Genomic DNA, 15,361 nt, shown 5'->3' on the forward strand with positions numbered 1-15,361 from the left:
GCTGCAGAGCGCTCCACTCTGCAGCCGCCTGTTCCGGCAGGTGGCTCGCCGCTGCAGCAGCTGGTTCCAGGCCCCGCTGGCTGGCTGGGTCCCGCTGGCTGGCTGGGGCGCTTGGCGGTCTCGCTGTATATGGTATGAGAGGTATGTCTTATTTTCGGGGGGTGTCTTAGATATAGCAACTCCTAAAAAATGCTGCCATGGCTTACTTTATGGCTACGTATTAAAAAAGGGGAAACACGGTATTGTTTGCTCAATGCTGATTTGGTTAAGCCTTACTTCATCCTGCTAAGCAAGGAGGTATGAAACTTATCCAACCTATTAGGATGGTCTGAGAAACCTAACGTCTCTATTTAAGAGCGAAATTGCTTTGATATAAAGCTTGAGCACTACAGACATATTCTTTCCTTAAAGACCAGTGAGGCATGGAGGAGGAAGAGTACTTAAAAAAGAAGAAATAAGAGTGCAAAAGGTGCTTGGATAGTTAAATAACATTCTAACACACACAAACTAAGACAAGCTTTGTTATTGATTTTCTTATGAAGGTGAATTCTGCAGCTGTGTCCCAGCATTGCAAGAAGAGCCAGTCGTGTCTTGAAGGAAAATATACCGGTACGTGACGTGATCCAGTCAAAGTTAAGCATTTGTCCTATTGATTCCAATGACAAAAAATTAACCACATATCCGATCTGCACCACGGAAATCAACCTGACTTTGAAGTGCGTACCTTCAGCAAGACCATACCCAGGGCTGTGAAATGGAAGATGGCGCAAGCTGGTTTTCTGCTGCTTCAGAGGGCAGGACCCGAACCAAAGGATTCAAATGGCAAGAAAGGAGATTCTGAATGAACATCAGGAAGAACTTTCTGATGTTAAGAGCAGTTCCGCAGTGGAACGGACTCCCTTGGAAGGTGGTAGAGGTTTTTAAACAGAGGTTGAATCGCCATCTGTCAGAGATTCTTTAGCTGTGATTCCTGCATTGCAGGGATTTTGGCTAGATGACCATTGGAGTCCCAACTCTACAATTATATGATAAAAATAGCTCTCATACAAATGAGCCACAGCAGCCCAAGATTCACAACTGATTTGCCAGCATCTTATCTAAACACAGGGCAAAAATGACACAATTTCAATACTGATGAAATATCAAGTGCAAGGCAGGTCAAGTACTGTATAGCCCAGGGGTCAGCAACCTTTGTCAGCCGTGGGCCGGTCCACCATCCCTCAGACCATGTGGTGGGCTGGACTATATTTTTTTGGGGGGGGGGGTGGAATGAACAAATTCCTATGCCCCACAAATAACTCAGAGATGCATTTTAAATAAAAGCACATATTCTACTCGTGTAAAAACACCAGGCAGGCCCCACAAATAACCCAGAGATGGGTTTGAAATAAAAGCACATATTCTACTCGTGTAAAAACACGCTGATTCCCAGACCGTCTGCGGGCTAGATTGAGAAGGCGATTGAGCCGCATCCGGACCCCGGGCCTTAGGTTGCCTACCCCGGTATAGCATATAATTTCTCCCAAAGTACAAAGCAGAACCTGTACTTAACCCTTTACCGGAAGATAGTTTCAGCATGAGGTGAACTAAGTGGCTGCCTCCAGAGCTGAATCTCAGAGGTTGTCAAGAGGGGCAGAGTAGAAGATTAACAGCTCTGGCCCATGGGTACAATCCACTGGCAAGTTCTATGCAAGCCCTTGTGAATTCAAGCACACCTGTAAGATGAGCACAAGGACGGTGGGGTCAGAGATGTTGTTGTTGTTGTTTAGTCATGTCCAACTCTTCGTGACCCCATGGTCCAGAGCACGCCAGGCACTCCTGTCTTGCACTGCCTCCCGCAGTTTGGTCAAATTCATGTTGGTAGCTTCAAGAACTACCAAAAGCATCAATTCTTCGGCGATCAGCCTTCTTTATGGTCCAGCTCTCACTTCCATACATCACTATGTATGGAATAGATAGAACATTCAAATGGCACATCTTCTTCCACTAATTAACAAGGAATGCAACCCACTGTGAAGTTCTCCTCTATAAACCTCAGGGAAAGGAGCTAATGTCGGATCTGTGTCCCTAGAGGGTGTCCAAAAACATTCCTCATGCTAAAGCCAACTTAGACCTTTCCACCAGCGGCACTTGGCTGTCATAATTTAAAGTCTGAAGTACAGTGTACCTTGGGTTACAAACGCTTCAGGTTACAGACTCCGCCAACTCAGAAATAGTACCTCGGGTGAAGAACTTTGCTTCAGGATGAGAACAGAAATCGTGCTCTGGCGGTGCAGCAGGAGGAGGAGGCCCCTTTTGCTAAAGTGGTGCTTCAGTTTAAGAACAGTTTCAGGTTAAGAACAGACCTCCGGAACGAATTAAGTTCTTAACCAGAGGTACCACTGTAATAGAAATCTCCAACTCCTATTACTCCAAAAAGTCTTTAAGAAGAAGTGAAAGAGGTGGAGAAGATTATATTTGCATGCACACCTACTCCCAACCAAGAGAAATAAGTCCTTGACCCACAAAGAAATGGTTGACAGCAGTCCTTGTTGCTGCAGTGTTCTGCATGCTTAATTAATAGCCATTTTCCAGATCAGCAAAGTGTGCTGGGCACTCTACAAAAGCATGAGAGGCCAAGACCTTGCCCTGAAGGGCTCAATATCTAATTTACTGCGGCAAGTAGCTCCAATCAACTCCTGGGGGTTGCACTGCCCATAAATCAGGCTATGAACATGAACCGTATTTGCTGAATCTCTAGATGGAGGAAGTAGACGGACACATGAGAAATCTCTGGAAAGGTTGTTCATATTGACGTAGGTACCAGGCAGCAGTTGAATTTCACATTGGGATATTCAAGAATCCAAGAGTTGGAAAAGCTCTATAAAGGTATCTAATCAAGCTAGCTAGACTAGCCAGAGACTAAAGCCATGCCTGAGATGGTGAAAGCATAGAGGGCTCTCTGGTTTTGCCAGGTCAATTAACCGTTCAGAAAAAGAGGAATAAATTATATGTTTATGGTGGAAGAATTGGGGGGGGGAGGCAAGGCAGAGAGAATTTAAAACACACACCAAAAAAACTCCTCCTCCTGTATCAGAGGATTTTCTTGCTTCTGTTTTTTTAAAAAACAGTCATATCACTATTTGTATCATTTTATTGCTTTTAGATCACCTGCAAAATACGGCTGCTATACTTAAAAAAACACCAAGCTATCTAGTTCTGCTGGGCAAGACTATTCATCTTTTAAACAATCGGGGGGACCAAAGCAAACCAACTACATAGCTAGATACTTCATGGAAAAGGAATGTCTTAGTATGTGGTCGGTGTCCTGATCCATCAGAGATTCTGTTGTTCCAGGATGATGGTGGTTCCAAGAAGATGCAAGGGGAGGTGGCGATAGCTAGAGCTGATCTGGAGCAAGGCAGCTTCAGGACCCTGGACAGCACTGCAAATTCTGCACACTCTGTCCCAATGGAGGAGTGCACCTTCTTGGGTTATGTCAAACCTTTGGGAGACTTACAGCACCTGCTGTGGCTGTAGAGACTGATACGGGAGAGACATGTTTTATTGCAGGTGAGGGAGATGAAGGTGTCCGGTTTTGCTGCTACAGTTTCTTCTGTCTGCACTCCTCCCATTAGTCACTCCTCCTCTGGTCACTTCTGGGGATACACAACCTGTCTCCACTGCAGCACTGCAGATGCTGTCCCAGATATTATTTGCACCAGTTCAAGGCCACTGATAGCAACCCTGTAGCTAAGGTACTTCTGGAGATTCAACCCCCGCTTAGTGCTACAACCAGCCATCTTAAAGGACCTGCATCTTCTTTTCCAGTTACCAGCTCCTTCTTGTGGGTGAAGGTTGTGGTCAGTGGGGACCTGGTTGAAAAACACTACCCCAAGGCATTCTAGCTTTCTGGAAAAGTCCCACTCTTCAGAGTGCTGTGGTACCTTCGAAGGTGTTAGCAGATGGGGCAACAGGATCGGAAGCAGAGGATCCTATGTGGGAAGGATTGGGGAGCACGTCTGACCCCACCTCTCAACTGCTGCCTGATACCTCAGTCCCAAGGCCATGACAATAGCAAGCATTTTCAATCATGTGAGCTTCAAAACAAGGATTGGAGACCCACAGTGTTCTAACTGTATAAACCTATTCTTCAACATCAACTTCGTTGGACTGGTCATGTTGTGCGTGGATGCCTGATGATCGTCTTCCAAAGCAACTACTCTATTCCCAACTTACAAATGGAAAGTGTAATGTTGGTGGTCAACAAAAGAGGTTTAAATACTGTCTCAAGGCAAAACTTTAAAAAAATGTAGTATAAAATGGCAACTGGGAAACACTGACAACTGGAAAACACTGGCCTGGAAGTGCTCCAGTTGGAGAACAGCCTTTACCAAAGGTGTCATGGGCTTTGAAGATGCTCAAACTCAGGCTGAAAGGAAGAAACACGCTAAGAGGAAGGCATGCTTGGCACCCCCTCACCGTGATCAACTTCCGCCTGGAAACCTATGTCCCCACTGTGGAAGAACGTGTGGATCCAGAATTGGCCCCCACAATCACTTACGGACTCGTTGTTAAAACCGTGTTTATGGAAGACAATCTTACTCGGCTACAAGTGATCGCCAAAGAGATAAACCTATTTTTAGTTCTGAGCTGAGCCTGGACTTTCAAGTAATGAAGGAGATGGAGTTGTGCCGCTGAGGTTTAAAAATAGAAGATAGTTTTATTGTTAAGTGGACAGGTGTAGATGCGAATGCTATAAGGACCTTGCACAGTGGTCAGTGAAGCAACACAGATTATATTTAACACTCAAACACAGTTGAGATGCCAGAGGGGTGGCAGGAGGGGAGAAGAGGGCACCATGTAAGTAATAAATAGTCTTAGTGTTTCCCCAACTTGGTACTGTGACATCAGCAGCCATTGTGCAAAAAGAGGGAAGGGAAGGAGGGAAAGAACCAACAGGATACAGCAGTCTGAATGCTGAACTTTGACCGAAAAGAGAGATCGGACTGGGTTCAGATAATTGATTTCTTTCAGAAGTGTCTGCAGCTGAATTGCCATCACTCTCTCCAGCATGTTGCCTATAAAGGGGGTATTAGTCACTGGGTGATAGCTGTCACGTACCTCAGGAGCCATGGAGGAGTATTCTTGGCACAGACAATCTTAAAGAGATTAACAGTGAAATGCTGACTGTTCTCCCATATAGCTTCCGGGGCATCCCCTCAGAAGGATAGGGTTTTTACATCTCATGCTATACCCAGTTATTTTCAATATGAAGATTGTAAAATCTTTTTAATTCTGTTCTTTTTTGCTTGTTTGTTTGGAAAATTTTGAAGTACAGATTTTGCAAGATGGAAGCCCTAGAATAAATCAAAGCAGATTAAATATCTTTGGAGATAGACTTAACCTTTAAGAAATGTTATTCCTTGGCGGGGAAGGGTATTCATTTTTCTCAAAAGACTAAATTTACTGCTCCTGATAGTTTGGAACACTAGGAAGAATTTAGCAGAAGCCTTCTGCTGAGCTGTGCCAATATCACATACTCCCAGTGGCTACAAATTATTTGGAGTGTGTTCCAAAAAGATGAGAGGAGAATGGAGAATGCAGGTTCCAGTGATTTACGTTTCTGCAACATACTTCACATTTTTGTAGTGTTATTCCGATTACTAACTGCAACATGTCTGCCTGCCTTTCACAGAGGTACGTGGAAGAAATGTTCTGTACAAACAAGAAAAATTCTTACTATTTTAAATTAACTTTTTGCTTCGTTCTACCCTGAAACATATAGCAGGAGGAAAGTTCCCTCCAAGTACTCAATTTGGATATGAGTAAGCAAGGATGCAAGTGGCACTGTGGGTTAAACCACAGAGCCTAGGGCTTGCCGATCAGAAGGTCAGTGGTTCGAATCCCCGCGACAGGGTGAGCTCCTGCTGCTTGGTCCCTGCTCCTGCCCACCTAGCAGTTTGAAAGCATGTCAAAGTGCAAACAGATAAATAGGTACTGCTCCGGCAGGAAGGTAAACGGCGTTTCTGTGCGCTGCTCTGGTTTGCCAGAAGTGGCTTAGTCATGCTGGCCACATGACCTGGAAGCTCTCTGTGGACAAACGCCGGCTCCCTCGGCCAATAAAGTGAAATGAGCGCCGCAACCCCAGAGTTGTCCACGACTGGACCTAATGGTAAGGGGTCCTACAAACTATCTGGTAAGGCAAGATGGTCACATAGGGACAGTTCCAGGGTGGTGGTTTGAGTATATGTACTTTTGCGTATTCATGCCATCCATGGAATGTAACAGCTACATATGATGTGCAGGCCCTGTATCTAGTTAAAAGGATTTCAGATAGAAGACATCAGGCAGGTGCCTTTGCTTTCTCCCGATTGAAGTGCAGGGTGTTGAGGACCAGGACAGGGAAACCAAAATGCTTAACAAAGCTATTGTACTACCAACCTTACGGTATGCTTGTGAAACATGGACCACTTAGAAACGTCATCTCCAACTCCTTCAAAGATTCCATCAATGGTGTCCGAAAATTTTTACACATCACTTGGGAAGACAGGCAAACTAATACTGGAAGAAGCAAAGATCCCCAGTGTCGAAGCAATGATTCTTCAGCATCAACTTCATTGGACTGGTCATGTTGTTCGGATGCCTGGTGATTGTCTTCCAAAGCAACTACTCTATTCCCAACTTAAAAATGGAAAGCGTAATGCTGGTGGTTAACAAAAGGGATTAATAGACTTTCTCAAGGCAAATCTAAAAAATGTAGTACAAACACCGACAACTGGGAAACACTGGCCTCTGAGCACTCCAACTGGAGAACAGCCTTTACCAAAGGTGTCATGGGCTTTGAAGACACTCAAACTCAGGACGAAAGGGAGAAACGTGCTAAGAGGAAGCCACACTTGGCAAACCCTCACAGTGATCAACTCCGTCCAAGAAATCTATGTCTCCACTGTGGAAGGACGTGTGGATCCAGAATTGACCTCCACAGTCACTTACAGACTCACTGTTAAGATCGTGTTCATGGAAGGCAATCTTACTTGGCTATGAGTGATCGCCTAAGAAGAAGAAGTCTCTTTCCAGCACCTGCTTAAAACATTTTGGGTTAGGCAAGGCTATCCACAGAAGTTACATGCGTCTTAATCTGTTTATAGATTACTGTTTATTTTAATTAGCATGGAATGGTTTTTAAATACCTGTTTTTAGCTGTCTTTTATTGATAGTTATTCCAGATCGTTTCTGCTGGTGTTTTTTTGGTCCGTGGATCGAAACCAGAGCTCTGCCAGAACTCTGCTACCACTGTTGGAATATTGGGGTGTTAATCACCAATATTCTTACTATTGCCACTGGCTTCGGTAAAGAAGACAGCAAACAATCGTAGGTGCTAATCTACGTTTATTCAGAGAGTGTGTGTTCAGCCATCACTCTCCAGTTCAGAAGAAAATGAAAGTAGAAAGAGAACAAAGAACATCACATGACAGGAGATCAAGTTACACAGTCTCCTGTGTGTGGGAAAGTTACAGCAATCATATAAAGTAAACAATTCAGCCACATGCCGCATCTGTACCATGTATAGGATTTATGCTAACATCTCCCCTGAATCCTGAAATGGAAAAAGATGCAAATGTGAGAGCATCATTAAGAGAAGTGAACAGACAGTTGTCATAAACAAAGTAGGACTTTCCTGCTGTGGAACTCTCTGAGACTGGATTGACCAGCTTTGGCTTCCAGGGGACCAGAGCAGTTGCTCTGTTGACAGAAACAGTGTTGCGTTTGACAACCTGTTGTTGTGGCTTAGCCTGTGTGACTGCTGCCTGTTTTGGAGTTCTAAGCACAGCTAAATTTGCAATTGCTGTGTTGGCAAACTCCTGAGAATACCTCTTGGGTCCTCTTCTAATCCTCTCAGACCTGCGTGAGAGGTGCAAATCCTGTTTACTGAGATTCTCCCCCTCAGGACTTTTGGGAGAACTCATACCAATGGTAAACAGTGGATCTAGTGCTTCAAGCACTTTTTCATCATCCGATGATGGTCTGTTAAAAACAGCATGAGTTCCTTTGTGTATGACTGTCTCCCCTGTGTCAGAGCTACTCGGGGTAGAGCCTTCAGCAAAGGAATCATTATCACTACCACTTGTGTCAGTGTAGGAAGCATCAAAATCATTGGCACCTATGGGAAATTCATCAAGAACATATGTTTCTTGTGGCGTAGGAGAGTGTTCTACCTCTTGAGTAAGAATCACCTCATTGGAAGAAGACAACATAACTCTGTATTGACCTTCCTCAAAACCCAATAGAATGCCTTGGACTGGCTTGCCCTCAAGCGAAGCTACCCACATTTTGATTCCAAAAACCTTAGTGTTGCTCACATCAGGCTTTTGTTGGAACAGAATCTCATAAGGAGAACGCCTCTGTCCTTTAGGAACCTGTCTGAGCCACTGGTAAAGGAAAAATGAGATGCTTTCAGCCCACAGTTGTTCAGACAATCCTGAACTCAGCAGTTGCGCCTGCATGCCTGCTTCTAACTCAGTGTTAACCTTAACACATAAGCTTTTGTCCCAAGCTGCCTGGGTTTTGGCAAACTTGTGGTGAATGCCTTTGTCATCAAAAAAGGCTTGAAACTCCTGTGAAGTAAAAAGAGGAATGTCATTGGTTAACAAACATTCAATTTTACAACCATGTTTCAGTTCAACCTTAGCATGAAATTCAGAGAATTTCACAATAGCCTGCTGAGGCTTTTGCAGAGGATAAAACCACGTATACTTAGAGAAGTGGTCAGTTATCAAAAGATAATATTTGGCCTTGCCAAGGGACTTCGGCATAGGACCAAAAACACCAGCAGAAACGATCTGGAAACAACGTGTTAGACCTTTCTTGCTTGGTTGCTTCTTTGCCTCCTTAGGCTCCTCTGGACCTGTCAAACAATCATCAACAACATTAAAGCATGCATCACTTTTATCATAAGATAATCTGAAAAGGTTATCTTTGTCTCTGTGTCCCGTCAAAAGAACTTCTCCATCTTTAGAAATCACACAGGTGCCCCTGTGAAAACACAGCTCAAACCCCTTTTCATCAATTTGAGAAACACTGAAAAGGTTTTGCTTCAACTCTGGAACAAGATACACATTACTGATACTCAAATTTAGAGATTTCAGAAAAATAGTTCCCTTTCCAATGGATTTCAAGGAATTGCCATCTGCCTGTGACACGATGGAGTCCAGCTTCTCGAAAGTCTGGAACAGTCTCTTGTCGTTCACCAGATGGTGCGAAGATCCCGAATCTATGATCAGATAAGACCCGTCGTCGTCTTGGTCATCAAGCTGAGTGAGCATTACAAGCATTTTGCGTGCTGTAGGGCCCTTGCTGCTGCCGCCGCCGCTGCTGCTACCGCCGCTGCCTCGCCCCTTAGGCCCAGAAGCCTGTTGTTGACTTCCTGAGTCCTTCTGGGGTCGTCTGCATGTCTTGGCTGTGTGCCCAGGAATATTGCATAACTGGCATCTGACCACAGTTTTAAGGGCTTGTGCAGTCTCTGCAGATGCACCAGGTGAGGGTGAGTAGCGCTCCCCGTTGGCCTCCGCCTGTGCGCGGGTCCTGTCCTCCTCATTAAGCAATGAAGCATAAATTCCTGCTGCAGTCATTTGCTGAGGGTCTTGAGCCCCCAGCTGGGCTGCAATAGCATTATAGGACTTGGGAAGGCTATTTAGCACTGTAAAGCAATAAATGTCGTCATCCAAATTGACGTTTCTGTCAGCTAGCTCCTGGCGTAGTTGACGCATCTGATGCAAATGGGCTCTCAAGTCTCCTCCCTCCTTCAGACGCAAATTAATTAATCTCTGAAAGAATAATGTTGTTGATCCGGCGCGCAACCTCAGGTGCTCGTCCCGAAGATGAGTCCAAACATCATAAGCATTATCTAAGTTCCGAATATGAACCAGCTGTGATGGGTCCAAATGCAGAACTATTGTTGCCCTTGCCTGTGCGTTGCGATTCAACCACCTTTGGCCTGGCAAAACGGGCGGTGCGTTCTGAATCAACTCAATAAGTCCTTGCCGGATAAGAACACATTCCATTTTAACACTCCACGTTGCATAATTTGAGTCATTTAACAAAGGACACAAACTCTTGGGTGTTTGATCTGAATCCCCGGCTTTAGCCATCTTGCTTCTGTAAGCGTGCTGCTAGCTTCTGACTTCAAAGTACAAAGAAGCTGCAAATTAGGCTTTCGGCAGGCATCTGCAATTAAGCTGCTGCTTTAGAGGTTTTATTGCCGCTATAAATCAGTCCCGGTTACTCACTGCTCCGGTGATAAGGAACGCAGACTTTCCGTGCACTTCCTCCCCTGGAACGCAGGAACCGGTGACTCCCAAGCAGGCGAAATTCCTCAGGATCAGCTGCTGCAGATTGAGGCCTGATTACGTGCCTGTTTTCACGCTTTTCAGAGGTCCGTGGATCGAAACCAGAGCTCAACCATCCTCTGCTACCACTGTTGGAATATTGGGGTGTTACTCACCAATATTCTTACTATTGCCACTGGCTTCGGTAAAGAAGACAGCAAACAATCGTAGGTGCTAATCTACGTTTATTCAGAGAGTGTGTGTTCAGCCATCACTCTCCAGTTCAGAAGAAAATGAAAGTAGAAAGAGAACAAAGAACATCACATGACAGGAGATCAAGTTACACAGTCTCCTGTGTGTGGGAAAGTTACAGCAATCATATAAAGTAAACAATTCAGCCACATGCCGCATCTGTACCATGTATAGGATTTATGCTAACAGAATTCAATGTCACACTTCTTGGAATGTTCTCCTCCTCTGAGTTCTCTTGACCCTTCCACAGCCACTTGGCGGGGGAGAGCAAGGAAAGACCTACTGCGTGCAGTAGCAGGACTCACTTCGAAGGCTCCCACTAGTGCAACTATATAGCTGAATCCAGCCTGTAATGCCTTATTTTCTGTAAACAACTTTGAGGTTTAATTACAATCAAGTGGCATATGAATACTGTTAAATGAAGTAACTCAACAAATGGCAAGTTAGCCACACGAGCCTGCTAATTGGAGTTGCTGTTAGGCCGCCTGTTTGCAGGTCACATGCTGCAAGGCATGGAAATCCCCCTCTTCAAATGGTGGAGAGGTAATGGATTCGCTTCATTTCCAGGAACCTCTTCTTCATGTAATATATGCTTCTCTCTGTCTGTGTGTGTGTGTGTGTGTGTGCGCGCGCACACACACACACACACACACACACACGCTAATGAGGAAGAAGGAAAGAGAGAATTATATACACAGAAGAGATTATGCAGCCATTATCCATTCTGCCATAACACGATCAGCTAGATTTTCACAAGAAGCTAAAATATTATGCCAAATAGTTTAATCAACAGGCCAGACAAAGATGTGATTTTGGGGTCAGATATCACATCTTATACGCAATATACACGTACAGAAGAGTGGTGTTGGTTATCTCCTATATCCTTTCTACACCAGCCATTGGAAGCGTGCGCCTGTAACTGTCTTCTTTTGACTCCATGACTTTCACTCTGCTCATTCACCGGCTCATTATTGCATCACTCTGCCGGAATGTAGAAAATATTAACTCTCCTTCAGGCAGAGATTGTATTGCTTCTTCCATAGCGGAGAACACAGCCTTGGCACAAAATTACCTTAATTCATTCTGACTCCACTGCTCGCTGCTCAAAACACTGTATGTTCACACAACGCTGTTAAAGCTTCAAAAGCAAATTTTAGATTGTAGCCACTTTACTCCACCGACAGATAACACACAAGAAAATACAAAACAAAACAAAGAAAAATCAATGGAAGCAATCTACATTTTCAAGGTTATAGATCAAAGCCGGGCTGGGGAGGCAGAGGGAGAAAGCATATTGCGTTTCTAGCCTTTAATATATGAATGCAAAAGCTCAACACTCAGGAGGGCGAAAAGCCATTTTGATGTACGTTGAGAGATTATAAGCAAGACATTAAAAAAAAACCCTCATGCAATCTGCTCTTGACTGTTGTAGAGAGATAAAGCACAATCTTTGAAAGCAAAAGGAAGGCACCTCATCTTTAGAGAAAGAGCCAAGTGTAAGTCAGCCCTCCTGCCACCATTAATTCAGCCTGTCTTATTATCTAAGAGGACCTCAAGCCACTGATCTCTGCATCCATGTCCCCTTTTCATTAAAATATCTGGTTGCATCGTCAAGAGGACACGATTTCACACCCCCGGCACCAGTTCACCTGAAGGAATCCTTTTGATCGCCCCAATCCTGACTGTTACCATGGCAAACCCTTTCTCAACACGCAGGTTGTAAAAAGGAAACCAAAGGAATTCACACACCTAAAGCTGTGCTCACACCATACATTCAAAGCACATTCCCCACCCATCCCCAAAGAATTATGGAAACTGTAATTTATTAAGGGTGCTGGGAATTGTAGCTCTGCGAGTAAACTACAGTTCCCAGACTACTGGGAGGGGGGAAATCTGCTTCAAATGTGCTTTAAATGCAGCCTAATTTAATTTTCTGGATTGTGATTTGAGTGGGTCTGTGTTTGAATCCCAGTTCAGGTGACACTGGATAATCTGTTATCTTTGAGGCCCAGTAAACTTGGTGTGGTGAGCAGTGGCAAGGAAAGAGCAGACCCGCTTCCTTAAAAACCCTGGCTCCATCAGTGAAAGCCTCATTCTTCAGCATTACAGGAGCTACTCACGCAGCCTTCCCCAACCTTCTGTAGAGTTGGAAAGGCCATCTAGTCCAAATTGGAATCACAACCAAAGAATCCCTAACAGCTGGCCATCCAACCTCTGTTTAAATACCTCCAATGAAAGAGCGTCCTCTAGCTTCAAAGGTAGTCCCATCTTACATGCGACAGCCCTTCAGATATTTGAAGATGACTAACATGTCATATCATATCATCTGGGACGCGGGTGGCACTGTGGTCTAAACCACTGAGCCTTGGGCTTGCTGATCAGAAGGTCAGTGGTTCGAATTCCCGCGACGGAGTAAGCTCCCATTGCTCGGTCCTTGCTCCTGCCAACCTAGCAGTTCGAAAGCACGTCAAAGGGGAAGTAGATAAATAGGTACCGCTCCGGCGGGAAGGTAAACAGCGTTTCCGTGTGCTGCTCTGGTTCGCCAGAAGCGGCTTAGTCATGCTGGCCACTTGATCCGGAAGCTGTATGCCGGCTCCCTCGGCCTATAGAGCGAGATGAGCGTCGCTACCCCAGAGTCATTCGTGTCTGGACCTAACAGTCAGGGGTCCCTTTACCTTTACCTTTATCATATCACCTCTTAGTCTTCTCTTCTCCATGTTAAATGCATCCAACTACCTCATAAGGCTTAGTTTCCAGGCCCTTTAGAATCTTGGTTGCCCTCCTCTGCACACATTCCAGCTTTGTGCGAGAGAAGAAACCACGGGCAATTTTGTAAGGGGCTGCCCCATCCCCTCTCAATCTGACAGGATGACTTTCCAGATGCAGAGACCAAGGAGTCATCGGAAGAAGCTGGTGAAAGGCACCAAACAAAATAAGCTGAAGAGACAAAGAGATGCCTATCAGAGAACAGCTCCACCACCACAAGATCAATTGGACAGTGAAAAAATGTGTCCGTCCCCCCCCCCTTTTATCCAAGATCATACTGCTCCATGACTAGCAGGGTGGATAAAAATCAATGGTGTTTTTTTTTTAATTTTTAAAAAAAATCAGATTTTTTTATTTAAATTGGATTTTTTTAAAAATAAAATGCTTTTGGAGGAAAAATCTTTCCTGGATCCCTTCCAGTCAGGATTCAGGCCTCATCATGGGACTGAAACTGCCTTGGTCGCACTGGTCGATGATCTCCGGCGGGCTAGGGACAAAGGTAAGAGCTGTTTCCTTGTTCTGCTGGATCTCTCAGCGACTTTTGACACCATCGACCATAACATCCTTCTGGATCGTCTAGAGGGTTTGGGAGCTGGGGGCACTGTCATGCAGTGGTTCCGCTCCTTCCTCCTGGGCCGTGTTCAGAAAGTGGTGGTGGGGGATGAGTGTTCAGACCCCTGGGCTCTCACTTGTGGGGTGCCTCAGGGTTCTGTCCTCTCCCCCATGCTTTTTAACATCTATATGCAGCCGCTGGGAGAGATCATCAGGGGGTTTGGGCTGGGTGTCCATCAGTATGCTGATGATACCCAGCTCTACCTCTCTTTTAAATCAGAACCAGTGAAGGCGGTGAAGGTCCTGTGTGAGTGCTTGGAGGCGGTTGGAGGATGGATGGCGGCTAACAGATTGAGATTGAATCCTGACAAGACAGAAGTACTGTTTGTGGGGGACAGGAGGCGGGCGGGTGTGGAGGACTCCCTGGTCCTGAATGGGGTAACTGTGCCCCTGAAAGACCAGGTGCGCAGCCTGGGAGTCATCTTAGACTCACAGCTGTCCATGGAGGCACAGGTCAACTATGTGTCCAAGACAGCTGTTTATCAGCTCCATCTGGTACGCAGGCTGAGTCCCTACCTGCCCACTGACTGTCTCTCCAGAGTGGTGCATGCTCTAGTTATCTCTCGCTTGGACTACTGCAATGCGCTCTACGTGGGGCTACCTTTGAAGGTGACCCGGAAACTACAACTAATCCAGAATGCGGCCGCTAGACTGGTGACTGGGAGCAGCCGCCGAGACCACATAACACCGGTCCTGAAAGACCTACATTGGCTCCCAGTATGTTTCCGAGCACAATTCAAAGTGTTGGTGTTGACCTTTAAAGCCCTAAACGGCCTTGGTCCGGTATACCTGAAGGAGCGTCTCCACCCCCATCGTTCTGCCCGGACACTGAGGTCCAGCGCCGAGGGCCTTCTGGCGGTTCCCTCACTACGAGAAGCCAAGTTACAGGGAACCAGGCAGAGGGCCTTCTCGGTAGTGGCACCCACCCTGTGGAATGCCCTCCCACTAGAGGTCAAAGAGAACAACAATTACCAGACCTTTAGAAGGCATCTCAAGGCAGCCCTGTTTAGGGAAGCTTTTAATGTTTGATGGATTTCTGTATTTTAATGTTTGATGGATTTCTGTATTTTAGAATTTCTGTTTTGTTGGAAGCCGCCCAGAGTGGCTGGGGGAACCCGGCCAGATGGGCGGGGTATAAATAATAAATTATTATTATTATTATTATAAAGATAGTTTTCTATTTAAGTTACGTTATAGTCCAAAAGCTATTCCTTGGGAAATAAGGATTTGTTTTTAATTATGTAGCATGAGGCTTTATATGCAATGTTTAAATTTTTTGGTAAATGAATTCCATTAATCCATTCACAATGTCATGCTCTTCCAGAGGTTTCTGTAAGATTATTTGGGGCAGTTTTTTCTAACGAGAAGATATTATCACAGATGCTTGTTTTTGCAGTTCTCGAAAGTGTGAATTTGTGTCTGCA

At 45.2% G+C, this 15,361-nt stretch overlaps 1 protein-coding gene across 6 annotated transcripts in view; it reads right to left on the reverse strand.

Moving 5' to 3' along the window:
• Nucleotides 1-15,361, reverse strand: part of FAM168A (family with sequence similarity 168 member A) — a 148,773-nt gene that overhangs the window by 51,981 nt on the left and 81,431 nt on the right. Inside the window, exon 3 of one of the 6 annotated variants that reach the window (XM_060273937.1) lies at nt 1-15,361. This exon is cut by the window's right edge and continues 25,376 nt beyond it. The exons of the other annotated variants lie outside the window; for them this stretch is intronic. Within the exon in view, the coding sequence (XP_060129920.1) occupies nt 7,521-10,130 (2,610 nt within the window). The 5' untranslated portion in view covers nt 10,131-15,361 and the 3' untranslated portion in view covers nt 1-7,520. 6 annotated transcript variants of the gene reach the window in all.

Source organism: Zootoca vivipara, chromosome 4 (assembly GCF_963506605.1).
Source record: "Zootoca vivipara chromosome 4, rZooViv1.1, whole genome shotgun sequence".
In the NCBI taxonomy this organism is placed as follows: Eukaryota; Metazoa; Chordata; class Lepidosauria; order Squamata; family Lacertidae; genus Zootoca; species Zootoca vivipara.